The sequence below is a fragment of the Grus americana genome, chromosome 3 (genome assembly GCF_028858705.1).
Source record: "Grus americana isolate bGruAme1 chromosome 3, bGruAme1.mat, whole genome shotgun sequence".
NCBI lineage: Eukaryota > Metazoa > Chordata > Aves > Gruiformes > Gruidae > Grus > Grus americana.
In genome coordinates, this window is record NC_072854.1 from 51,869,620 (window position 1) to 51,897,385 (window position 27,766).

The 27,766-nt window shown below is 46.1% G+C and overlaps 1 protein-coding gene across 7 annotated transcripts; it reads right to left on the reverse strand.

Annotated features, from left to right (window-relative positions):
* TRAF3IP2 (TRAF3 interacting protein 2) lies at window positions 1-27,587 on the reverse strand. 7 transcript variants are annotated; one of them, XM_054820657.1, is made up of 12 exons: window positions 26,712-27,554; window positions 26,134-26,245; window positions 23,853-23,984; window positions 19,335-19,421; window positions 18,338-19,093; window positions 15,059-15,248; window positions 12,617-12,792; window positions 11,106-11,194; window positions 9,237-9,305; window positions 6,801-6,917; window positions 5,577-5,651; window positions 1-604 (listed from the first exon to the last, which is right to left on the reverse strand). In XM_054820657.1, exons 4-12 carry the CDS (start codon window positions 19,348-19,350, stop codon window positions 458-460), a joined length of 1,635 nt encoding a protein of 544 aa, XP_054676632.1. In that variant the 5' UTR covers window positions 19,351-19,421; window positions 23,853-23,984; window positions 26,134-26,245; window positions 26,712-27,554; the 3' UTR covers window positions 1-457. The 7 variants fall into 7 exon arrangements, 6 of the variants coding, with proteins under 6 accessions (XP_054676632.1, XP_054676635.1, XP_054676633.1 ...); XM_054820660.1 differs by having other exon boundaries at window positions 26,109-26,245; XM_054820661.1 differs by lacking the exon at window positions 23,853-23,984 and adding an exon at window positions 3,675-3,749 and having other exon boundaries at window positions 467-604; window positions 26,712-27,587.
* Window positions 27,588-27,766: the final 179 nt, after the last annotated feature.

The following is a 27,766-nucleotide window of genomic DNA, read 5'->3' on the forward strand; positions in this document are numbered from 1 at the left end:
TAAGGTTGCCTTACAAAAGGCAAATATATTTAATAGTGTATACACAAATTAACTGTTTGGTAATGCTATACAAGGCAGGAATGTCTTTAAAGAAACCCTGAGCAAAAAGGAGGATGTAATTTTTATTTTACACTTATTGCGACATTATTTCTGGTATTTGTTTGCTATATCGACTAATAAAGGAATATGTTAAAAACAGATGTTAAAGTAAAACTGGGCATCCTTTCCATGTGCAGCTTATTTAAAAGTCTAGAGAAGAGAGTTCTGCCCCATCAGCTTCAGAAATAGATGTTTAACATGGTAGAGAACAAACCGAGCCTGAATTACCCAAGACAACCAATTCCTTTAGCAGAAAGAGTGTCTTCTGTCATCAAAAAGAGCCATCTGGAAGAGCATTGGCTCCCTGCCAAGAACAACCCTTTAACAACTGCTTGTCGTGCACTTTAAGTAATAACGTTCATAACGGCACAACCTGGAGCGTTGGTAAAGGTCCTATTGGAGGAGCAACGTATTCCTCCTCCCTCAGTAACCGCAGAAGGATGTTCTTCTTATTCTTTGGCCAGTTATAAATGTGAGTGTTCTGCAGCCAGGTAGGCACGTGTTCCTGAAAAACAAAAGAAAAAAAAAGCAAAATCCCATGAATCCTCCTGAATCTGTACCAGAACCTTGCAGATTCCATCAGAGCCTGCCAAGCAAGATTTCATTTTGTCTGTTCTAGGCACTTCCCGTAACAACAAGAAATTTTAATTTGGCTTCAAAATTGTATTTGGGTTCCTAAATAAATGAACTTGGTGTGATCTCACAGCTTGCCTGTCTCTCTTACTTTTCTGCCATCATGTTGGCTAATTTCACCACGTTTCAAAGGGATTCTGATCTCAGTGACAGGCATCTAAAGGCTTGTGAAAATAAACACTTGAGAAAAGAAGGGAGACGTTTCAGTGCCCCTACCAGGATCCACACAACATGTTCAACCTTGAGAAGAGAATCGGTAGGGAAAGAGCAGGACCACGGGAGCACTTTCTCATCCTGGTAGCCTTCTCCCTCCTCCCCTTACACCTTCCTTCACCAAGCGCGGTGTCTCCTGGCCACCTCCTAAGCAGGAGGCTGAGGCCGATGCTGAGCTCGAGGAGAGGCTAATGCATCTCCAGATTGTTCAGGGTCAAACCTCCACCACTCCCTGCAATCTGGGAAAGATGCAGCCTTGCGGAGGCGTTGGCTAATGCCCATGAAGATGGGACCACTGTGGCCCTGGACAGTGACAAGCAGGCTGATGGAGAGGCGCCTGCTCAGACCTCATGTTTCCCTGTCTCCACAGCCTTGGGAGGTTTCCATATGGACAGCCTGGATGCATAGGGGTGATGGGCTATATTCATACCACTAATTAAAAGAGGGTCAAAGACTGATCCTTGACCAAAACCAGCTCACGTCCACTGTGGAGATGGAGATTTCTTTTCAGAGAGGTGGTGCTGGAGATTACCAAAACACAGCCAAAGCGAGACAGCGGGTAAGCAACATGAGCAGTCAAGAGCATCCAGCACTTGCTCCCTGGACCTCTTACTTAGCAGGGCAGTATTTCCCCAAGGTGTGCCCCCTTAGGAACAGCACAGTCCCTGTGGAGCCAGCTCCAAGAGGACAGAGCAAAAAGCTGCTGGCATGCACCATGGCTCTAGCGTCTCACCAGAGGATGCCCTGGCATGAGCAGCGCATGTCCTGCCTGCCAGCAAACAACCTAGCTGCAGTCCAAATCTTTCATTCCCAAGCCTTATGCTCCTCAAATTGGCTGTCTTTTCCTAGGACTGTATGGCAGTGGGAACCAGGCATCATTGTTTCCACTCCTTAGGGAGCAATTTGGGTTAACTGGTGCGACTGCTTTGTTAGATCTACAGGATTTACGTCTAAGAAGGAGGTAGATCACCCATCAGTCTGACCTCACGCAGGCTTCTGAACAAGCGGCTTGGTGAGTGGCAGAGGTATCCTTGATAGGACAAGGGGTAATGGGTTTAAGCTGAAGGAGGGTCGATTTAGATTAGATGTTAGAAAGAAATTCTTTACTGTGAGGGTGGTGAGGCACTGGAACAGGTTGCCCAGAGAAGCTGTGGATGCCCCATCCCTGGAAGTGTTCAAGGCCAGGTTGGATGGGGCTTTGGGCAACCTGGTCTAGTGGAGGGTGTCCCTGCCCATGGCAGGGGGGCTGGAACTACGTGATCTTTGAGGTCCCTTCCAACCCAAACCATTCTATGATTCTATGATCTATCACACCTGGCTTTCTGCTTTCTCCAGTGGCCGAGAAGGCATAGGCTTTGGCGAACGGTCTCCCCAAAGTGGAGGTTTTAAAATGTTGCTCTTCCAGGTGGACACCCCATTGCCCAACAAGGGTAAGGTCTCGCAGCATTTGCTTTGGTAGGAGCATGAATAAGATTTCTTGCTTCCACCTGCAAGTCTGTTTTTGCATAGAAATGGATTTTAATCTTTGTGAACTTTACTCCTTTGACAAAGCTGTTCGAAATGGGCCAAGAGATTCAAATGTTACTGGGAGAAAGAAAGATAGCTATGTTTGCATGCTCGTGCGCACCCTTATTACCTAAAATGTTTCTTTACTAGGTCTTGTTAAGGGCTGTAGAAGGAGATGCGATGAAATACAGCAAGGGTTTATCAAACGAGCCCTCTGTCTTTGATAAGAGACTACATTTTTTGGAGGAAGGAAATGCAGTAGACCTAGTCAGTTTGGACTTCAGCAAAGCATTTGATATCGGTCCACATGGGAAATCATTAGTTAAGCTTGAAAAGATGGAAATTAGTGTGAGAAATGTATAGTAGGTAAGAAACCAGCAAGTGGGGATATAATGAGAGACATTATACATCCAGAGACAGGCTCTGTGCCTTTCTTCCAGAACTGCTCCTGTGGCCAATTTCTTTTAATAGCCTCTGTAATGAACTCGGTGCAAAAAGCACCTGCACACTAATCAACTCTGGCAAAAATTTTAAGTTGAGGGAGGTGTGTAGGGGTAAGGGGTAACTATAGCTGCTATTTTGATGCAGAAGGAGAGCACAGAAAGCGAGAACGGGGCTTTTCCTTGCCATGTGACACTGGCTGTCACTGTGGGTGGGAGTAATGGGAAAACGGTTACCGCCCTTTTAATTTTTTTTATTTGGCTGTGTACATGTAAGCGAAGATGAAATTTGCTCTATGTCATAGAGTGAGTATTTGATAACTTTGAGGATCAAACTGGTACGAAGAGGGCAGAACTTATTAGTGCAGAGGGCAGGGCTGTGCATTCAGGCCTGTGTCGGCAGAGCTTGGTTTGAGCTCTCCCGGCTGCCCTGGCACCAACCCCGCTCACCTCACCCCTCCGGCTGCTTCGCTCTGCCAGAGGGAGCCTCTAGCGTGGGGCTGGCACAGCTTGCCTAATGCTTCGGTCATCGGGTGACCTGATCAGGAGGACACAGTTCTGTGGACTGGCTTGAACCAGCAAGACCCAGGTTTCCTTTAGCAGTCTATGATGGGAAGCTGGAAATGCCAGTTCCACCTTAACTGCGTGTTGTGTTTTTTCCCCTCATTATTTAATTTCCTAATGAACACTCTTTGGATCACATAGATCTCTTCCCGCTGGAGGTCGACCAACTTTCACATGCCAGCAATGCTTTATGATGTGCTTCGTATGAGATTAACTCACCTAATAGCCACGTCCCCAAATGAAACCTTCCAAACCTTGCTCCCCTGCTCTTTTCCACTGCCAGCTACAGTAGGACTTGAACATGTAAAGGACAGTATTAGAAAGACAAAATGAAAGTAATTTGCCCACCAACATCATTCAATTGTACATATACATGTTATTTTTCAGGTACCTCACTTCCTCTGACTGCTCACAGACTTCATTACTGCAACTTGTTCAGGCTCTGGTGCTCTCCTTCCACCCATAATGTCCTCAGTTATATTATCATTAACTAGTTAGATGAAGGTAGATGATGTACGAAGAAGATGTGTGGAGAAAGAGACCAAAGCTAAATGGCAATAGAAAGTGGTGATCTGCATAATTTAGATGAGAAAGGCACCTCCTGAAAAACTGAAGGGTGATGTGGACTAAAGAGGATGGGCAGGAAGGCTGCCTGGAGCCTGATGCTTTGATAGGAGCAGCTGAATAAACCAACCCTGGAAATTCCTTATAGATCACTGTCTGAGAGAACCGCTGCTATATGCTAAATAGTCTTCCAATACATAAAGTTCAGCCAAAATTAACCTAAGTTTATTGTTCTTGTGTCTGCCTCAAAGCCCAAAGGCGGCAATAGCGCCTGCTGTGCTGCTTCTCTCTGCAACCCTTAAGATGCCAAGTGGCTGCAGGCTGTATGGTCTGTTTGCGCGGAAGAAGCCCCCAAGGTCAGAGCAGTCCTGCCCTTTTCCCTCAGATCAGCCTGCAATGACCGACTGAAAATGCTGAGTGGTTCCCTGCCCTTGGTCTGCCCAGTTCCCACCAGTGCTGTCTTCCAGCTTTTCACACTTAAGGCAAGTACCAGGCTGAGATCATTCAGGAAAGGAGTTGAATCACATGAAATACCAGACAGAGGTACCGTTCATTCCAAAGGACCTCACATATTGTACAAACCCAGGGACATATTTTCATATTTCTGAGCTTATATTAAATCCGTGCCTAAATAAAGAACTTTGTTACACTAAAATCTACAATTGCAGTGGGACTTCACAGCCCTATAATCGTTGATAACATTGCTTAAATTTTGACTCATGTTCCAAAATTTGAGCACCCAAAGAAATATAAGGAATCTTTCCATACTTTTCCAAAATGCAGCTGTACCTAGGGGTAACACGACAGCTGCCCAACAGTGCACACAGCATTTAGCCACAAAAAGTGAACACAAATACATCCATTCTGCGTTTGGAGAAGAATGCAATTTCTCAACTATAACTGAAGCCGCTAAACTTTTCTGGCCTTCTAAAAATCCAAGAGATTCTCTCAGAGTGAGGAAGAAGAGATGGGAATCTGTTGCATTACTTCTTATTCTCAAATGAATCTTCAAAACCAATAAGGAGGGCAGACGAAACTGCAAGTCCTAAAAAAACCTTATAGTTTGCCTTTGATGAGCCCATCAAAGTTCAAGCAATAGCCTAGTACTTTAATATTTATTATCCTCTTTATTTTTATATTCTCAGCCCACCCTCTTCCAGATCCTCACTTCACATCAGTCATAAATCTCTCCCATCTCACTCATCAACATTACATCTGGACAAAATTACAAAAGGGTTAATATAAAAAGCATGCGTGCTGGATAGGTTGTCTCTCTCCATTTAAGTTCTTTCAATGCTCAAGACAATTTGAGTTTTAGTTGTACATTCATCATCAGAAATACATTTATGCGCTGATTTATATTGTGGATGAAATGTTTTTTATTTGTATGTACATAAAACTATAAACTTTTCATGTATAATGTAGCTTTGGAATATTACTAGTGGGATATTAAGAACCAAGAAATTAAGGGTTTGGGTTTTAAGATTTCATCTGGTGCACTGTAATCAAATTAATATGCACTCAACCATGCAATGAGTATATAAGTATGTATGTTACCTTTTTGGCATTTGGAAAAAGCACAGGGATGAATCTGAAGTTCATACTTCCTTGTTGTATAAACTCGATCTGCATCTAGAATAGAACAAATTGCCAGATTTATTGTAACCACGTGTTAATTTTTCTTTGCATGCATCTGAATCCTATGCGTAAAAACATTTGTTGCTTACTTAAACTGCTCTTCTGTTAAGTGATTTGATCTATTGCTGGTGGACTCGGTATCATTTTGTTTGGCCACTTAATCTGACTCTTCATTACTACAGAAAGGATACAGGAAAGATCTGTCAATGTTTCTTGAGTATTTAGTTCTGTGGTGTGAAATAATTGTGGGTTTAGTTGCATGAAATCCCATGAGATCCATCTAGAACCGATAAAGCTTGCTTTGACTAAGGCCCTCGTTCGGTCTCCAACAGGGTGAAAGATTTCAGGTGGGGGCCAGCCTGTTCCCTGTGTCCCAGCTCTGTGTCTGAACTGTGATGCAGCCTGTCCCCTGGACACAGGCATCCCCGGGGGGGGTAAAGAGAGCAAAGTACTGCTGAGAGCTCATCTGTTGGTGACAGCTTCTGAGAAGTTTGACTGCAGGATCCAACTGGGGAATCAGATGAGTTATGGGGTGAGAAAGGCAGCAAACTGCGAACTGAGGGAGAAAGGAGGAATTTCACAGCTCTGTGGGCTCTTCTGGGCTACATGTCCATCCTGTGACTGACTGTAGGGATGGGCGTCTGTGACCCCCACTAGTCCCCTGCCACCCTGACCCCCTGGGAGCCCCCCTTTGCAGCTCTGGCCTTCACTTTGCAATTCCACCTTTCAGTAAGCTTTACTGCTGCCCCAAAAAAGACCTCAGTTACAGGACGGCCGAAGCAAGAGGGGCTGGTTTGTAGCGAGGAAGGTCAGGCATCGTTAGATAAGATTGTGCTCAGGGCTTTACAGCAGGACAACAAGGGCTGAAGAAGATGAAGGAGGGGAAAAAAACATTGAACGATAAAGAATATGGAGAAATAAGATGAGCATGTTTAATAGGATTTTTCTTCCTTGAACCTCTTAGCAGATGTTAATGAGCATACGGAGCTGATGAGAGGGAGGATTAATGAATTCCAAAGGGGGGTGTTTAACTATGGGGATTAGGGAAAACAAAGCAAAGAACCTGCCATTTGGAGACTGATTTGTCTTTTGAGAAGAAGAGACAGACTCTTTGTAAAACAGCAAATGCATGTCCTTGCTTACCATCCTGTGGATGTATTTAGTATGTAAGCCGTGTTCATCCCTGTCCAGCTGGGATTCAGCCCCTTCCACATCCTGTTTGTATTTTGGACTGATTGCTATGATTATCATCACCGTCTTCTGTTAGGGAGAAAAGCACTTTTATGAAATTGGGAAACGCAGCGTGTTTGGTAGAGGCAGATCGGAAATCTGCCAGTTGCTGTTTTAAGTGATCTTTATGTTCTTGGCAAACACGAAAGGATCTCATTCATTCTGGCAGGAAATACAGGAGAACTCGAATACTCGTTCTCCTCATTATTTCTCGAGATCTCATAATATAGAAAATCTAAATGTCAAGAGATATATTAGCAGCTACCAGTTTACAGTTGGAATCCCTGTAATAAAAAGCTACTTTTTATCAGTGTAGAGTGTCTATGTACATACACAGAAAAGTTTTATCTTCAAATTCAGACCTAAATGTTTTCCAACAGCTTACGTAAAAGTGCATCTATTTAACCATCTATGGCTTTTGCTACATAAAGCTGCTAAAGGCAGTTGTCCATGGAAGTTCCATCTAGGGCTCTTGGCAACACAAACGACAACTCTTCTTGCTGACCTTAGCGGTGAGGTGTGCAGAGAGGTGGCTGTGCAGAGCGGTGGGCTTTGGTGGGCAGCCTGGGCAGGTTTAGGGTACCTAGCAGCTCCATCCCACCTTGCCGCAGTGGACTGAAGGCAATGCTCCTCGCCTTGCCAGGACAGCCTGGATCCTGCCTGTGACCTGTTTAATCCCAGGCCTCCACTGAGCTCAGGTTTCCACAGAGGGGCCATCCTTCTTATCCGGGGAAACTCTCTCCTCCTTAATGGTGGGCGGGTGAAGAGGCTCAGCAGATGAAAGCCTCCTACTTGTGTTTACCTAGGGCCTGTCTTTTATCCCCGCCACATCAGGCTGTGTGAGGCTTCCAAGTCTGTGGCTCATAGTCAGCCTGGCACCTAATTAACTCTTTCCTTCTGTGCAACATCAAGGGAATTTGCCCCACTACAGGGTCAAATACGGAAAGCAGCCATTATCCCTTACACCGACTTAACATACTCCAGAATTACTTTTGCTTTGCCTGACATGCATGTAAGCGCTTACAGATGTTGAGGGTTTGCAGAGAGGTGCCCGGTTGTACACATCCCCCTGCTTGTGTCCAAGCAGTCCCTTCTTCCTCACATGTGTAGAGGTTTTGAAGTTAGAAACTGCCTCTACAGACAACAGAGGAAAACAGACCTTTCCAGGGCAGGCAGTCAGAGAAAGATCCTCATGTGGAGGCAGGGAATTGCTCTCTGCACATACTGGTCTCTCCTACTGACTGTACAAGAGTCCCAGGGGACATCTGCCAGTTTGTATTTTAAATGATAATGATATTCAAAAGAAAACCTACCCTGGCTTCTAGTTTCAGTACCTCCATTACGCATGGTAAGCCCAAGCCTAATTTGTCCTGACGGAAGCCCCAAAATGCACGACTGCATTGCCACAGCAGAGGCCCCAAGCTGGCTCTGTGTGCAGTAGTACCACACCTGCGTGGTGGCGCACCTGAGCTAAGGTGTCCTGCTGGACACCTTTAGGAAACCTGTGTCAGATGGTTAAGCTTCCTTGCTCAGTTCAGGAGAGCCCACCACTTTGTCATCCTGTTCCCAAGCCGCGGAGATCTGCCCAGAGCGAAGTCAGAGGCCCGGTGGCTACCCAGCAAGGCACGAATCAAAGGAAGCCACCCCATGATGGCATGTGTCTGGCGACAGAATCATGTTTGTGTCCAGCTGTGCTGGTATAATGGGACCACGTGGCTTGATCCTAAAGGAGACGTGCACTCGCTGCTCCTTTGAACTTCAGAGGAAGTTGCTGCTGCAGGGGACTGCGCTGGCACTGATATGAATCTCTATTTTACTGCTTAGATACCTACAAAGTAATGAGAGCAAATCCATCTTTCGACTAACAGAATACCAATTTCCAGTTTACATACAGGATGGTTTATCCAGAAGAACCCCTCAGTCTTTCAGACAGCAACATAAAAGTTACAGGTGAGAAGCAGGATGAACATTAGCCACTACTATACAGCCTGGGATGAAACACAGCTATCATTTTTAAACAAGCTTAGCTAAAACCCAGTATTTAAAAAGGAGATGGAGGAACAACTTGTCCAATGGCAGCTTCAGGCTGAATGTAATAGCCAGCATTGGAATTTGGCAGGAATGTCAGGATTAGCACTTCATTTCTTAAAGAAAGAGCTTTGGGATCATAAGATGCAGAAGTGAGATATGCCTATGCTCTTGCTGCAAGGCCTCTGCCATTTCTGTAAGGGCAGGGAAGACAATAGTAGGGTCTTGCATTTTGATTCTGCTCCTGTTGCTATTAAAATAATTCAACCATTTTCCTCAGGTCACCTCTGCCGTGAACAAGGTTAAATTGCCTTTACATACATCACCTAGGTAGCGCTCCATCCACTTAATGATGTCAATACCTCGTACCGTGTCCTCAAATATATCAATCTGCAAGAAAATGAAAGTCTGTGGTGAGCATCCTTTTGCCTGTCCTCTCCATTTGGTGGCACTGAAAAGGCGCCTGCTCTTTTCCCCAGTTCCTAACATGCATACCTAATTCCCTAAGGAAAGGAACATCTCTCACACACACACACACGCATGCACAACTTCTCCCCTTTCCCTGCAGACCAGAGTCAAGCTGGATGGGCACCCCAGGCAGGCAGAGGGGGGCTGCTGCAGGCATACCTCTAGGCTCCCACTCTGCCAGCCATTCGACCGGCCGCCCTACCCTGCCAACTCCCAACTCCCAGGCATTTTTGCTCATTGGAACAAGAAACAACCCCTGACAGCAAATGTTAGATATTCAACATTTGCAAATTGGCTTTTTTGCTTCTCTAAACACCTCAGGTAGGTGGATGGCTGCCCACCTCCTCTATCTGTATAGCTGCAAATGTCCACTGTTTTCTAGCTGCAAGGGTATATACCGAGGGTCAAGTTTTAGCTTTGCATTGAACTAAATTTTCAGAGTGTGTGGTAGGAAGTCAGACGGTAACCCAGACTTCAGCGATAGCAAAGAGGTGGAGGACTTCATAGGACTGAATATGACCAGCACTGCTCACTTCCCTGCATGCTCAGTAAGCCCAGAAACTGGCAATCAGTGACTGTGACCAATGGAGTAAATATTAACTTCTCCAAGTTTTTGACAGAAGAGTCATGCTCTGCTCTCAAGTCTTTTTCCCTTTTTGAAAGTAGAAAACATATTTGTTTCCTTGCTTTGGGGCCATTGTGCTATATATATTGTTCTGCAGCATGTTCCAAGAATTGCCTGTCTAGCAAAGGTGCTATTAATGAGCCTTCTACTCCATACCTCTATGGTGCCCAGAGCTTTCTTATGAATTGGTCATAGTACCGAACTGCTGGAGAGAAGTATAATTGCAATCTCTGGAAAAAATCTTTGATTCATGAAAATAAATAAGCGTGAGCAAACCCCCCCACTGAGTCTCATTCAGCTTAATGATAGCCACTTGCTTAAATGCTTTCCTGAATTGAAGCCAAAGAGTGAAGGTTGAGGGGTCAGATAGCATATGCACTTGAAATAAGGAAATATGAATCGAGATTTTGATGAACACTGAATCCTAGAGCCTCTGTGGATGGTTCCCTCAGAGAGGGCTGTTACGATGAAGCAAACTCACAAGAAGTTAAGTGAAAATCTGGATGGCTTATGGGATTAGACAGTAGGACACGGATTTTTTCAGGCCAGTGATTTTAGAATCCCTTTTAAAAGTATAACAAAGCAAATGAAAGCATGAGATGGGCTGTTTCATTAAGCCGTGTGAAACACTGATTTTAGATCATTTTCTAGCAGAAAGATATTCACATCTGAAGAACCAAAAATGTAATAGCATTGCAGAAAAAAAAGCTGGGATGGGATGAACATGAAAATTGACCTTTTTTAATATTGATATTACAGCTCAAATATGAGACAATGTTAATGGAATGGCTCACAAAACCTCAGACTATTGCCCATCTGGTATCTGGTGTCACTAAATGGAATTTTCCAGGGTCATTATTAAAACACATTTTAAAACATAAAATTCAGTTAAAATATGAGCAAACAAAGAGGCAAATCATTTAAGTTACAACTTTTAAAGCCAAGGCTATTTCATTCTATTTGTATCTTCTTTAACCTACAAAATGCAATAATAAACAGAAAAACATTTAAACGGACCATGTACTGCCTCTGCTTTTTTAAAAAATTCCTCTTTTCTCTCCTGGTTGAAAGTAATTTTCTCTGGAAGGAATACTTACAGCAGTTTGAAATCCATTTACAAGCAGGAAGTTCACAAATTTCATAACCTCCACTGCTGTGTCCACCGAATAGGTTATAAAGACCTTGCCTAGGAGAGAAGAGTCCATATGAGTATGCGATGCATTAAGATACACCATTTGGAGGGTGAGACTTTCACAGCCTTCCTTTTCCACTGCGCTGCGGGTTCTGCCCACCAACATCTCTTCAGATTATTTACAAAACGGATGCGGGATAGCGCAGTGGTTTGGTATTGAACTCAACCCCCCCATGCAGAAACCTTGGTCTAGATTTAAGCTCCTCCTGCCTTGCCGCTGGCAAGCGCCCCTGTGGAAGCTGGAGAGGGTAACATCGCTCTGCCGCTCGCCCTGCCCTGCTGCCAGGGCTGCTTCTTCCCCAGCCCTCTGGCATACGTGCGGTTGGGCCCTCACCCAGCGCCTGTGCCACCTGCACCGGCTGCAAGCAGCGCAGCTTTCCGCCAGACCTCATTGATCCGACTGAGAGCCGGAGGAGCCCTTACGCACGCCATGCTGCCTCACCTTACAGCAGCATTAACCCCCTGTGCGCGCAGGATGGACGGCTGATGACAGCAATGTCTTCAGCTGCCCTTGCCATCACGGAAGGAATTTTCTCACTAATTAAAGAATCATGGATTTGCAGGTTGGGGTAATCTAATCCAGCTGTTGCATGTATCACAAGTGACACAATTTTACCCAGTAATTCCTGTATCTAGGACACACTAACTGATAAAGTAGGGTTTATCCAACAGTGGCGTCCAGTGTCATAACTCACTCCTACAGGCCAGAGAGATGCAGCTCTCTGGATTTGAAAGGTGATGCACAAACTGAAGAATAAAGGAAAAATCAAAACCTCAGAAGAGATGTGGAGGGCTCATAGCAATGGTATATCTCACCTGCTAGCCAGCATGGTATGAAGAAGGAAGGCAGTTTGCTGAAATGTGACTTTCCTGTAAGACTTGAAGGGTGAAAGCATTTCAGGGGCCGCAGCAGGGGAAGCACCTCAGCCAGCGCCTGTGCCAGCCTCAGCCCTCACCGTGGGCTCCTGCCCCACAGCCCCCTCCACTCACCAGGTCAGGGAGAAACTGAGGTCGAGACTCAACATTTTTGTCTGGTTTGGGACAGGCAGAAACACTTTACCCCTAGGGCTTTGTTTGTTATTAGTCTTTTACTGTAAGCTTCAGTGCCTCCTGCCTCAAAGGGACATCCTGTTTAGCAAGAAGTCATGAAACCAATCTAAACAGTATTTGCTTTTTGTAAACAAAATAACAAGCAATTAATGACAATTTTGTTTTCAGGATTCAAGGGGCTAATTCCATCCCACCAAACACGAATGCTCACACCCTACAGATGTGATGACACTCAGTATTTTCTTTTCTTGTTGTCTTTGTGTCTTAATGTCATTCCCCTGCCTTCTCTCCCCCGGAGCTTTCCCACCTAAAGCTGTCAGGCCGCGCTGTAAAATCTTGCACAGAACAAATTTGCTAACCACTTACGCAACTCCTCTGGCAAATTGCTGGTTCTCAGCGTTCCCTTGGCTGCAGGGTTACTGAGAGGTCTCGGGACAGCAGCCGGAGATGGAAAATTGTCAGAAGGACAACAGCATGCTTCATCTGGGCCACATGCCTTAGGGGGAAGCTGACCATTAGGGAGCTGGTTGTAGAGCTGGTTTCTACAAAGAAAAACAAGTGAGGATTTGAAAAATATTTATTTTCAGGTAAAATTCAGACTTTTTTTCTTTTAATAACACACTAAGAACTTCATCTGCATATCAGCTAGGAAAAGTTCTTGTAGAAATGCTTGTCTCGGCATTTCTACTTAGTTATTACAGCATTTTTTGAACGGATACCTTGGTGACAGTCTACCACAAGATGCAGTTTATTGCAGAAGCAACATTAGCCACAGGAAGTAAATGCACCTCATAGCTGAAAGCTGTTCAGTTTGCAATTAGCAGAAGCAAAAGTTGTTTCTGAGCGAGAAATAATGTCATGGTGTGGATGTTGTTACGCACATACGGGAGCAGGGTGGCACTTGGGTAACCTCTTCCCCTTATCTAAAGGGTGCTCCATGGCACCTCGGGTGCTCTCAGGATGTCCTGTCCAGCACAGGAGGCACAGTGCAAGGTGGGGATTGGGAAAAATAGGGGTACAGGGCACGCCAGCTCCAGCTCTGGCACAGCTTGGAGGATCTCCGGTGTTGGACAAGACCAAAAGTTCTGCTAAAGAGAACAAAGTTAATTTCTTGACCAGCAACAGCAGACCAATGAGGATTTCTGATGTTGGGTATCTGCACTCCGGACCTGCAATAACCTTGCCTAACGTCTTCTCCACTGCAACAAACAGCAAGAAAGGAATGATTTTAGGAAGCTTAGCAGTTCTTGTCCTACTACACTTTGGCTTTACAGTTTAGGTCAATAGGAAGGGGAACCAATGCAGATTTTTACATGAGGTGTGCTTTGAATCTGCTGGGCTGAATCTGTTGGACAAGTGTTCGGTTTCTTTGAGAGCTCTTCCCCACAGAGCAGTGATGCTTAGTCAATCAAGCCCACTCTTTTTTTTTTTTTCTTCTTTGCCTTCCTTAAATGAATGATGACAGCCTGGTCACAGCATGTTTTCTGTTGTCACATTAAGATTTGGTTTATTCATTTTGGTACAGATGTTTTCTGTTACAAAATACTCTATAGGCAAATATTAACAACATATAACTGCCATTCCTGAAATCAGCAGGCAAACACCAGCCACGCAGGCACAGGACAGACCCCACGTATTCTGGATTTCTTTTGGCAGAAGAAAATACCAAGGAAAGCAACACATCCCTCATCAACAGCCACAAAACTCCTCTGTGGCTAATTTACAGCTCTACCCAAAATTTCACCTTATCTAACAAATGCGCCAAAAATTAGGATTCTGTTTATAAATTTTACTACTGCAAAGGATAGCCACTATTCCTCAGAATTTTTACATTTTCATACAAACTCTTCAGTGCAATTATCTCTGCTGCAGGTACTGCCTTACCTTGCTGTCACCTTTCTGTCACAGCCCCTAACTTTTCACACGCCAGAGCAGTGTGGTATTTCAATCATCCACCCTCTTTTGTCCCGCCTGTTCTCCCAGTTTCCTGCCAAGACCATGTTACGTAAGTGGACATTTTCACACACTGATGCCTGTAAGTTTAGCACCTCTAAAAGTATTGCAGCACTTAAATAAAAACGGTCTGCTTTCAGATGTCCTCGATACCTGAAGCTTCAATTTGTCTTCAGGTAGCTGAGTCTGGAGAAAACCCTGCATGGATAGTATTTCCCATCTGTTAATGACATACTTATAAGGAGGGAGATGTAAGGCCTGGTAAATTAATATTTGAAAACCAGTCAAAAAGCCCTGGATGAAAAGCGCTAGGCATGTGGTGTTTTATTACTATATGAAAAAATCATAGAAAAGGCTGCAAACTGCAATGTAGAGATATATCAGCGATGGACAAGATTTTCTCCCTTTTTCTCTGGGCTACAGAAGAGATAAGAAGGAAATCACTGGAAAGCAATGATTGAGGCGTCCCACGCTCATACTGCATAAAGCTGAAGACTGCGGTGAGCCGCCGAATTGACCTTTGCTCTTGAGCAGGAGAGCTCTAAGGTTTCAACTGAGATATTTTTCAACCCCTCATCCCTTTAACCTTCAAGCATTTATCTTCCTTAACGCATGCATTTCAAGGTTCGCTGCAACAACATATCGGGTATCCGGCTTTGAAGTTCTCTAGGGTAAGGTCAGGCCCCTGCTGGGTGTAAAACAGCAAATAAAGAAAACTACCCAGCATCTCGCATGTACCCCTGCAGCCTTGGCACGCTAACATTTACAAGGCTTCAGAATTATTGGTTGAAAGCTCACAAAATCAGATGAGGAGCTTCCACGATGCACAACCCACCTGCCCTGAGGCGTACTTACAGGAACCGAGGAGGACCAGGGGAGGAGCACGTCCTCTGGGGTGGTCGGTCTCCAGTGGCCTTGGGAGCACGAAGGTTTGAGTAATTGGGGATGACTTGCTGGGCCGGGCGGATAACTCTCATGCAAGGTCCAGGAACAGGAGGAAGTGGTTGCGATGTATGCGCAAAATGTTGGTAAGGAGCTCTGCCATCTGGGAGAGTGAGAAAATAAAGGCAGCAACAATCATTTCAGCCAATACATTTTTGCCTCGGTTTGTGTTTATTCCTTTCCTGGCACGTCCTCCTTCATGTCTCAGGAAACTGAGCAGTTTGGAGGCATTTGCAGGTATCTTGGTCTGAAAGCAGCCAGATTAAGGAACGTTTTACAGTATGAAGTTTCCTATTTCCCATTCACATACAGCATGGTTCAGATCCCCACCCTGGGTGGGGCTGTTGGGACAACTGACAGTTAAACATTCAGGGCTGCTTTGTCCCCACACTTACCATGCCTCAGTGTTTTTTTGGTTGTTTTTTTTTATTTTAATTTCTTGTTGGCAATAACTTGCTAAAATGAATCATCCCAACATTCTCATGAAAGCAGATGCAAAATCCTGGAACAAATCAGTTTGCAACACCAAGGCTAAACAGACTGTGATTATTGTAAATGAAAAGAGAAAAAATAATCTCTTGGTTTGTTACTTCGCCCTGTATGAATTTTCTGCCTAAGTGACCTTTTAAGGCCTTGCTGCCACTCCTGTTGCCATCCAGGAGGCTGCAGGGGAAACCCAAAGTGACAATTTTTCTCAAGCAGTTCTGAAAAACCTTACTGTTGTTGGCCGTGCACACATAATGCTCTTTAATAACTAATGTACAGTGGAACTGTTGGCATAAACTGAAAGAGAAAGCAATGTAAGCTGTTTGTTTCCCAAATGGGGAAAACTTTTTTTCCCCCCCAGTCTTTCTGCTTGCAGTTTTCATTAGGCAGCAGCTCTGCGCACTTTCAAGCTGCTGTGCGCAGATCAAAGTCCAGCCTGGCAGGGCTTATTAGCGCTGCATGATTATGGTGTTATGAGCTGGCTCTGAAAGCTGTGGTACTCAAACACTCTTTCCCCCTTCTCCCCAGACTGTTTTTTTAAATCCTTTTAGCTATTTTGGGGTCCTGCTTTTCCTTTTCCTAGCAGCCATGAGGACTAAATTTTTTTTTAAAAAGGGGAGGGGGGAAAAAAAGGAAGAAAACAAAGGTTTGATGAAATAGTCCAATTCCAGGAGCCAATATTTAAAAAAAACAAGAACCAACCCCACAACTGCAAAGAGATTTCTGATGAAATTGGGAGTTGGCAACATCGTATTTGTTGAGATTGTTTTAGGAGATTTTCCTGCTCTCCCTCTTAACTCTGCAACAGGACAGGGTGAAAGAGGCTGGAAGAACAAAATTGAAAGTAAATATGTTCTTCTCTTCCGCATGACCAGCTCTAGGGAAGGTGGCAGGGCTCTGGGAGATTCCCTTTGGTTTACAGGTTTTCAGGCCAATGTTTCACCAGCTTCCTCTGGATCTATCTGATGCTACAGTATTTTAATGGATGCAACCACTGCTGTTCAGAAGCACAGCGTGGCCAAGCGTGCGTGCCCACACACCCCATCAGCTCTCATATATAAATATCTGAAATAATGGTCCCTGGGCACATAGCATTGCTGCGAGGATTTCTTTGACTTCAGAAGCAGTTTTGCTGTTGTATCGCAAATAGCAGGTGTCCGGAGCCAGCTTAGAGCCTACGGGCACAATTGCTATTCCCCGGGAGAGGCGTGTTGCAACACACAAACTGCAGAGCTTTGTTGTGGATTGCCACTGCCCAGCAATTATCTGAAACGCAAGGAGCTGTCAGGAGGTGATTTACGCTGTACTGGGCATGTGAGAAACAGGAGTACAGTTGCCAGCTTCTTGGTTCTGACCAAATCTGCTCCAGCCATCTGAGTTTATTTTATTCTTTTTGCCCTCTGGATATGGTTGAAATGGTAGTGATTTTTCTAAAGAAAGCCTTTCAGAGTTCCTGCTTTAAAACAAAATGGCCTCATTCAGTAAATGTCCTACTTCTCACGATGCCTGTGTGTGGAGGAGATAAATGGAGGTAAATAGTGAGGGGTGTTGTGCAACCAGCTCTTTGTCTGCTTAAAGCTGAACTGAAAGGAGAAGGTACGAACAGAAAACCAGAGGACGTTTTGCAAATGTTCAGCAGTGGACACTGATGAAAGTCCATCTGTAGCCCCTTCCCCTTTAGAAAGTCCCAAGATCAGAGGTGAAAACTGAGGCTCTGATACCCCCTCTCTTTCATATACCTAATTATAGCGCATTGCTAGAATGACAAAACTCCTTAAACAGATGTAATATAAACACTGTGGAGTCAACAGAAGGTTAAAAAGAAAAAAAGGGTTATCAGAACAGGCCTACAGCTTTTTTATTACAAAGCCAGCCCAAAATGGGTTGGGAGTCTAATGTAATATAAATTATATTAAAACAATGATATTACTGATGAATGTTCAAAGCTCACTTCATAACAGATAAAAATCTCAGAGACTGTAAAGGAATACTAATTAATAGCAGGCTGTAAACTGCGTCGTAGTCTCCAAGCGCCAAAACACCCATATTGACGGAGTCACATCAGCGTTCAGTGATACAATCACCAGCAGCTGAGAGGGCTCCATTTTAAGTAATGAGCTTTCATTTCAGCTGACAACAGAAAAAAATGAGGATGATGGATGTCACGCTCTTTTCACATAGAAATAAAACACATGGGTGAGTTTGGTCATAGCGCTGGGAGATACTATTTACAGAGATCAAGGGTAACCTCCCATCCTGATTCTGGCAGGAAATTCTCAACTTTGGGGATCCAAGCGGGAGCAAGGAAATCCATGAAAACAACAGGAATTAAGTCAGTAGAGGAGGCTGCTGAATGACTGATGCAAGGAGGAAGGAAATGACTAGAATATGAAATAACAGCAGGGAGAAGGCTGTGTATGCTCAGCGTGACCGACAAAGGCTAGTTTCTAGGCAAAATCATTAGCCTTCATTTGATGAACTGTGAGCTCTTTAACTTTTCATCTGGCTCAGAGGTTCTGCATCGGAGAGTCCGGCTGCATAACCTGAAAATCGGGAAATATAAAATGGACTGCAAATAGATGTCTAAAAAGGTTAATAACTGCATGCCGTGCATGGTCATTAAATAGAATAGGAATTCACCAGCTTGGTGAATGATGGCTGCGATACACCTGGAACCCGCCCCGCGGGGTGAGCGGTGCTACTCACATGGGCCCTGGGGGTGCTGCTCTGCCGGGCAGCGGTGCCCAAAGCAGCCACGGGCTTGTGAGCAGGCGTTGGGATGGGGCAAGTGCTTGCACATAGGGCACTGCTGATGCTCAGGTCCAAAAAACTCTCTGGAGATCAGTGGTCCTGGGAGGTCCTGGGGGTTCAGCACGGACACCAGCGGTAAGGGAGGCTCCAGGTGCCTGATGCCCATGATGTCTCGTGACTGGGAATTGTACCCCGTGTCCACAGTCCCCAGCTCTGCTGGGGGTCTGTTTCCTGAGGGTTGCTGTGACCATGAACTCCCTTGGCTGCTCTCTTCCAGCAAGTCCTCGGGAGCGTCAGACAAGCTCTGCTCTGATTTACTGGAGTTGTGCCCGGTGTCAACTGAAAGCTGTGATCTTGGCTGCATGCCTGGTTTGTCCATAGCTACAAGATGCATCCTGGAGGGAACTACTCCAGCTATTGATTCACCAGGGGAACAGAAGCGTCCATCTCCATTAGGATCAGTATATTTTGCCCACAAGCTGCTCTCCGGCTCCACAGACAGTGCTGACTGATGACGTGCCGGTGCTCTGCAGTGGCATGATGGATCAGCCACAGGCTGAGGTGTTCGAGCAACACACGGTCTGTGGGACTCCTCATCCTCCGTATCCCCCCCAGAAGGCTGCAAAGCCCTTTCCAAGACATGTTCGGGAAACGGGGACCATGGCATGGATTCATCCACTTCGACTGGTATGCTTCGACCCACAAAAGTGCCTGAAAAAGTGGGAGAAGAAACACTGTAGATGGACAGCCATACAGACAAATGCCTGTCGTCAGTCATGACTCAATGACTGCGAGCTGGAATACTAAAGAGCAATATGTATTCTTTATATTTTTGTGTTTTTAAAAAATACAGGCAGAAAACAGCAACAAAGGTTTGGTTGAATTTTGGCAAAGCAAGAAAGCAGAGGGTTAGCTGAAGTGTGGCTAGCACAGAGTTATAATTTGGACTAACCTGACACAGAGGCCATTTCCAAGTTTTGTAGTGGCACCGGAAACGAGAGTCAGCTGCCTTACTGCAAGGCCAGGATTTTCCAGCAAACTGGAAAACAAGAAAAAGGACTCTTGTGAACATGGTACAGTTTCACACAGGCAATAATCCTAAAATAACTCTCTCAGAGACTGGAAAAGAAATACTGGTTAGAGTTCTGGAAATCACATTGCACAAAACAGACGCTTTTATGGGATTTCTGGAACTTACTGTTCCTGCTGAGACTGGAGGGGGGAAAAGCACATGAACTGTGTCTCAGAGGTAATTTCTGCACCTAACAAAAGAGCAGGCTGCTTAGGTTTGGAGGTTTGGCTCAGGCATATTCCAGGGAATACAATCACTTGCAATTATTTTACTCTGGACCTTCTAATAATAGCTTCACACTGATTCCTCAAGTCTAAACTTCACCACACACCTAGCTGAGTAATTTCAACTCCAAAGCTTGTTTCCAAGTGTTGCTGCTTATTTTATCAAACCACTTCATCCAGCCTATCATCACATGGCTGTTGTTAATTCAAATTATTGACAATTAAAAGACAATTTAGAGATGTTAGTTAGTGTTTGGATTTTTTTAACCCTTCCTATGGAATTGGCTTGGGCTCAAACATCAAACTTGTCACTTCCTTTTGGGGCTGCTGTCGGTAAATTTGGTCCAGCCAAGCAATCCCTGACGATGGACGCCTCTGCTCCACCTTCACTCAGAATGACAGCAGCAGTGATGGCTGAATGCTGAGTGGGCTTTGGAAGTGCAGCCATCTTCATCCTCTTATACAGGGGTGCAGATTAGCTTGCTACCAGCAAATTTTATCTGCTGCTGTGGAGTATAGAGAAATGAGCCTGGTGCTCATCATTTCCCCAGCCATTTTCCTTCTATTACATTGGACAAGCTAAAATTCCAAGTAGGAGAGTTAACAGAATAGAATGGACTAAGCACTCAAGCAATGGGAATGACAATGTTTGGCTACAGAATCTGGCTTGAAATCCTGGTAAAGAAAGTCAAAATCACAACACGTTTGAGGAGCTTCTAGTGATCCAAATATTTGCCCCGTGCTATAGGGCAGGAGTGAGGCTTTACATTCATGCTGATCAGATCAAATGACATGTATTTCCCCCTGAAAGCATCTCTGGCATAGAAAATTCTTGGTGGAACATTTGCTGGGAAGTAGGATAAAAACTGTGCTTTGCTGCCGGGCTGCAATGTAAATATCCCTCCTCTGTGTAACTTAAAACCCATCTATGCAGAAGATTTACCATATATTCATACGCATCCTATGTTATAATAAGCACATCCACAGGGAGAGTTATCTTGGGATAATTACAGTGGGATAATTACGCCGGTAAATTTTCCCATCTAGGCAAGTCCTCAGAGCAGCTATTAGTTGCACCAACACAGTGAACATGCTGCTGCTCTGACAGCTGCAGCCCCCTGCGCGAGAGCGCTGGGTCTGGTGCCAAACCAGCTCCTTCCCATATGAGCACCCAGGCTTGAAACCCTGACGGTCAGCTCACCACCCTTGCACATCTCTCCCTGCGGTTTGCATCCCTTTTCCTCTACGCCACGTCACTGCCGGCCCTGCTCGCTGAGTCACGGTTCTCCGACAGTCATAACCGATGTTATGGGAAAGGCAAAACCTCGAGCTCTCATAATCAGCACAGGACCATGACAGGGACTTGTGCTGCGCTGTCCTGTGCGGCGGTGGCAAAACGCCCTTTACCTGGGACATTTGGTCAGTCGGCAGTTTAAACGGTGACTGCCCTGTGGTGGTGACTCACCAGGACAGTACAGCACAAAGTCAGATTTACACGAATCAGGGTGTGAAGCTGCCAAGTGATCCCCTGCCAGGCTTAGAGAAGTGCCTGTGAAGGTTAGGTGTCAAACTCCCTGCAAGACATCTGCCTTTTGCTCATCTCAACAGCTTTGTAAACCTGAACCCCGGATCATCTGGCCTCAGAGTGCCTGCTCAGATGTGCTTCGACTTGTGGAGATCTCCGTCCATTTGCTTGTAAGCTGAATGTCAGGCACTTGAGCAGCACAAATCATATTGCAAATTCTTATCCCCCCCACTGGCTCCTTGTGCAAAGTTCATCCCGGTGTTCACAAAGCGCAAGCTCAGCTGTGGGGTGCCAGGGTACAGCTCCACCACTTCAGCCACAGGCGTTGTCTGAGCACCCCTCCCATGAGATACAATCCTTAGCAAACACCCGAACACAGCTTTTCAGAAACAAATTTGCAAAGCCTCATACACTAAGACACTTCTTTGGTGGTCTCTGAAGTAGTCAGATCAAAATGCTAGAAAACACATTGAATTCAGATCCTCTATATTCAATAGCCTTTAGCTTAGCACCATGACAAGAAGAACAGATTTCTGCGGAGAAACTGAGAACTCAGTCCAAAGCCTAGTGAAGTAAACGGGAATCTCTCTATTGACTTCAGCAGATTTTGGATTGGGTGTCAGACAGGATTTAAAAGTTACTACATTCCTTTGGAGGCTACAATCTCCAAAGTTTTTGGTCTTTTTTTTTTAGTTCCATTGCTAACACCTTGCTATCTGTGAAATGGATCACACACAGACTGCGTGAACCTAATGAAAGGCACAACACGGGCAGAAAAAATTCAGACTTGTCTTCTTCTTTGTTATTTTGTCTGTTTACTCTGCCTTTTGGAGGGTGTCCCTGCCCACGGCAGAGACGTTGGAACTAGATGATCTTTAAGGTCCCTTCCAACCCAAACCATTCTATGATTCTATATTAAGACTTTATTAAACTGTATTGCAAATGATCAGCTACCAAACTCTTCAAATGGCTTACTTCAGAATAGTTTAAAAATGTCTTTCCTATTAGTTTAGCCCTCTGAAAGGATAAACGCCTCTTTATCTCCCAAATCAACTTAATATTTAAATGACAGCCTTATTTCCTTCCTGTGTAACATGAGCTAAACATGAAAATTACTCCAAATATCTGAGTAAAAATAATTCAGCCAGAAAGAAGACAGACCTGATTCCATCACTTGTGTTTTTACCTGCAAAAGCTTCTAGTTTTGGGGGTTTTTTAATACGATTTTCCTTAGACGCTGCTGCAGGATAGCTGAGCAGTGAAAGCTGAGCTTTGATACCCACGCACAGCCCCTGCTTCCGTGGGGCCGAGGTAGGAGGCACTGAGGGGCTGAGGGCTTTGGTGTTAAAACACATCATTAAGAAGGAGGAAAAGTGACTTCATCCTCCTCCTCCCTCAGTAGCTCTGGTTGTAGGGAGAAGCTGTTACAAGAGCAGAGCTCTGTCTGTAGAGATGGCCCCAAGGATAAATTAACCCCAGGACATGCTGAACACTTTGTGAGCAATGCTGGCAATGGCATGTGGATGGGAATTCCCGAGAGAAATCCCCACGCTGCTGGAGATGTTACAGATGATTCAGAAACATCCTCCTCCAACTGCAGTGCTTCAGGACATTGTTTCTGCTCTGCTGAAGATCCTCAATTCTGGAAAAAGACCCAACACTGAGCACATTATCCCGGTATTTTATGCTGCCTCATGCCGCAGAGTTCCATTAGGTTTCCACTGACATTCCTAGTTAGCTTATCCTGCAAGCACAGTTATGCATAGGACAGAAAAATCACTTGCTTAGGTCTCCCACGTTGAAGAATTAGAATAAAGGAATGCTTGAGCATATTGAAATACCCTCAGAAACCTGTAGCCTGATCTGTTTTCTGGCACAGGGACTGCTGGAGAGCATAGATTGTGCCCAATCTCATTTCCAAAGACACTGCAGCCTCAAGTCAGATCATGATATTGCCAGAAAGCTTTGAGAATTTAATATCCCCCCTGCACCTATGAGATGCAGGAGATTACTGATAACCAGCTGGAGTCGTTGCATATATTCCTGACTGTAATAAAGTGGAGAGGCCCTCCCTAAAGGGACAGAGTAGCCAGGCCTGGACTGCTTTTAAAAAATGTTGAGAGAACTCCTTAAACCACCCCTTCCTTCCTCTGATCACACACCCAATTCTGTAACATGCATTAATTCAGCAAATAACCTTCCCGGGTGGGTGCCTGGTGACCCAAGCTCCTGGGAAGAAACCCCATCCCAGCAACCTTGTGAGGCTTCCCATGCCTGGAGAGGTTCTCCCACCGCTCCTGCCCGCGAGCCGGGAGAGGCTGCCCAGCCCTCGTGCTCACGGCCGGCTGCTGCTGGCGACGGCCACTCCTGGGAAGCTGCAGGGAGACCACTAATGAAGGGGAACAAATTCTTCTGTGGGTCAGTAGAGATGGACCTGAGCACCCAAGTTTGAAGCAAGGGGCAAACTCCCCTAAAAAAACATCTGACAGAGGCAAGGGGCTGGCCAGGGAGAGGAAGGGTGTTGGGCTTGGGCTCATCTGTGCAGTTTTCTTGTGGCTGATTGTGAAATCCGTCAGGTATTTCATCTGTTTCCCAGCACCACGACTTGTCAGGCTGCAATGTCCCAAAACACACACACTAACCATGTACCTGCTTTTGACTAGAAAACTTCTGTCATGAAGAAACAGAAGAGAGACTCTGCAACACGAGTGTAGCTGCGCTCCCCATCACTTCCGGAGAGGGGAAAAAGATCTTCGCTCTTTTGATCAAAGTTGTATTTGTCTACATTGTTAAAAAAGAAAATATTGGGATGAGAAAGAAACCTCACCTTCCTTGGTGCACAACACAAGGGAAGGGTTTTTTATTCACCAGTCACGGCATTTCTGAAATGGCACCAGTATAAATTAAGGCAAAGATGAGATCACAAGGGGTGGGGATGGACAGGAATTTCTTCATTTCCAAATAATTCCTGTGTACTTTGAATCCTTTAAGCTCCTTGCTGCTGCTTGATATCCATCTGCAGGATGGGAGTAAGCGGATGCAGAATTTGCAAGCTGCTGTGAGGATGCGCACATTGAGATTGCAACAAATGCTGTTAGCATGGGGTCAGTCAAGCAGAAGTGTGTAAGTACACTTGCCTTAAGTGCAGCTTTCTCTACAGAAACACTAGACACAACTTTCCTCAAAAACCCCCAGACAAATCCTTTTTAGGAAGAGCAAGTGCAAATGTGGGAACTGTTTTGGGTCTATAACCTAAATAAACTCAGCCAAAGAAATCTAAATTCCAGAGTTTCACACTTCACCATGAGGAATTTTGGCTGCTGTCATCACGGACGCTTACCCTCTCCCTTGGGTACCCTCCACAGTGTCACATTCCTAGCCCAGATTTTAAGCCCTCTAGGGCAGGTAATGTTTATTTTTATGACTTCTGGAAAAAGCAGAAAAAGAATATGAAAACAATGTTCCTCTTCCACACTGACTATACGGTCGCTCTTACACATTTTCTGCAGCCACGGCATGAAAGTCTACATACGCCAGGAGAATAGGAGAACATACCTCCAACCATCCCTGCATGGCAAACATCACATTTCCTTTTGCAGCACTGAAGTTGCTTCACTGGGAAATCCATGGTGCAAGGGCTAGTGTAGACCTGGTATTTTTTGCTTCTTTAGTGTAGATGTCAATATGCATGTAATAGGAATGCTAGCCAGTAAGTTGGAAGAAACCAGAAGTGCAACACACTCAAGCAGGATTCAAACAGGCATCTCGCTATAGGCAGCATTCCCTGCCAGTTCTCTAAAGTTTGTGAAATATGAAAATATCTGCAATGATTGTGGGTATCCTTAAAAATGTGTTTTGTTTCCCAGAAATTACTTCTCACCCATTTCTGATGCTGATAAAACTCCCACAGGCACTGAATAATCCTCAAAGTGGCATATCCCACGGCCCCGGGACATCTAAAAATCCTGGCACAAAATCGGGGCCCACGGAGTGGGGCTGGACAGGGGGACCACCCCGAGAGGTATAAATCTCCCCAGCCTGCTTTCCTATAGCCTTAAGTTGGAGCCTCTGGTTCCTAATAAGGGAGAACCTCCTGTATTTCATGGAGCTGACGTATCTCTTGTCCCTAACCACCCTCCCTGTTCCGCAGCACGCGGGCTGTGGGGTGTGTGGGTGGTGGGAAGGCGTGGGGAAGCCTGGAGGACCTGACGTGTCTCCCTCAGCTGGCATGAGAACAGCCTCGCTCACTTGCTTTCATGTAACGTGCAGAAATGTATATATCTTTCAGACGTGTGCCCTCTGCTAAACTTCAAAAGCCACTGCTGGGGGTGTAGGGCACTGACGCACTGACAGACACGAACACCATAATTGCACATGCCTTGTTTCCTGCCTTAGAAAGACAAAAAGAAAACCCAACCCTGTAAAAAAAAAAAAAACCAGCCCAGCATGCTTCAAGCCATTGCCTGTGCTCAGCAAGAGCAAGCCTGACCTCAGAGGCTGACGGCATCGCAGGCAGCAGCACAATCGGCAGACGCTCGCCAGCAGCCGGCGGCATTGGCAAGCACTTGCTGGGGCACCAGCCCTGCTGCTTGCGCCCCTCGCACCCCCATCTTCGGCATCGCCCGCTGCAGGGCTCACAGCCTCGTCCAGTGGTGGCAGAGCATTGCTGCCTGCCTGAGACATCGTGGATGTGGCCTGGCGAGGCCTTGAACCTGCCCAGGGCTTGAAGGAAATGGGAATTTCTGGTCTGGTGGTCACTGGTGGTGGTCGAGGACCAGTAAGCCCAGATCTGCCATTCTCATTGCCCAGTCAATGCTAGCCCTACAAAACCCGCATCCTGAAACAATCAGTTTAGGAGCAGGTTTTATACAACTGATTTTATCCTAATTAAAAAAGAAATACTACCGGCTTGCTCCCACTGTTTCCATACCAATGCCGAGGAGGATGGTGCAAAAGGGGTCTACGATCCCATTTTCTTCACGCTTTCCAGCCACCTCTCCCTCACCAGGTCTGTGGACCTGTCCTATGCAGCCCTGGGGCAGCTGGAGAAGAGAGAGAGAGAGGGGAGAGAGAGTGAGGAGAGAGAGGAGAGCGCCTCGGCCAACAAACCACCTTGAGCTTGCGCGGCTGTGCCGGGCGGGAGCGGGCTCAGGCCTGGCTGCCAGGCATTGCCAGGCAGCTACGTAAATAGGCAGGACAACATTTCGACACCAGGCGTGTCCGTTCCCTGTGTTTACCCCCAAACCCTCCTGATTTAAAAAAAAAAAAAAAACAAAAAAACAACAAAACCAAACAACAAACCACCAAACAACAAAACAGCAGTGAAATGGCTGAAACATGTTGCAACCATCTGTGAAACTCAGGCTATCGTTACACCAGAGAGGGGGAGAAAGGGAGCGAGACGGCAACTTGAGGGATACCCCCACCCCCCCGCCCGAGCGCCAGAAGTGGGTCAACAGCTAATTACAAACAGGCACCGAGCGAGGCGGCATCTCTGACACTTCTTACCTTGCCGGCGAGGGAAGCTCACGCTGAGCCGACCCAGGAAAGCGAGGGCTGCCGTGCCTCCTGCGCACCCCCGTCGCTCTCCCGCCGTGCCCGGCTCTCCTTCCTCGGCCGGCCGGGCGGGTTGGGTGTTGGGTTGTTGGGGTTTGGTTTTTTTTTCCCTCTTTTTACGACACCCTCCCTGCCTCTCCCAGGTAAGCGGTAGAACTGGCTCTGCAGCAGGAAGTGGAAGAGGTCGGCTCGGCACGGCTCGGCACGGCACGGCACGGCACGGCGGTGGGAGAGCCTCCGCGGGGGAGTGACACTTTGAAGCTCAAAACTCTCTGGAAATGCCTGCGTGCGGCTCGCTCCCTCCCTCCCTCTCTCGTAGGAAGCCGGGCTGCCTCTGCCTGGGCCCCGCAGCTAAACAACGGCGGGGGAAACCCGGTGTGATTCCTAACCGGAGTGCCTCGCCGGGAAAGCCAGCCTCAGTCCTCGGTAGCTTACTGCCAATGCCAAACGCTAAACTGTGATTCAGGCTACTGAAGATAATCACATGATGGGTGTAAGAACTATATAAAGAACAAAACCAGGATTTCTCATCTATTTTTTTTTTAGGTTAGACTTATAGACACTTCCAAGTTTCTCTCTACACCCCCAAGGAGCAGAAACTCACTTTTCCTACAAGCTGAACCCCTTACGTATTTGCACAGCTCCTGAAAGCGGGGAAACGCCGGCGCTGACGGTGCGCTGGGGTTCGAAGCTGGTGGGGCTTGGTGGGCACAGTGCCAGGCTCCACAGCAGCCGTCCCCCGTGCACCCGCTGGACACAGCTGCCTGTCCCAGCCTACACCGCCTTCCTGACCCCCCACCCAGCACATCTCCCTGCCAAGAAGCATTTCCTGATCTTTAGCCTACATTTTCTTAGTTTAACCCTAGGAGGAATCTGACTTGGCTACAACTTGTGAACAGCTCTTCATCCTCCCGGTGTCCGTGGGCTGCTGCCACACGCTGCCTTAACGCTTGATCGGCCAGCCTGCGTACATGGGCACATCTAAACCACCCCCGAGGTCCTCACTT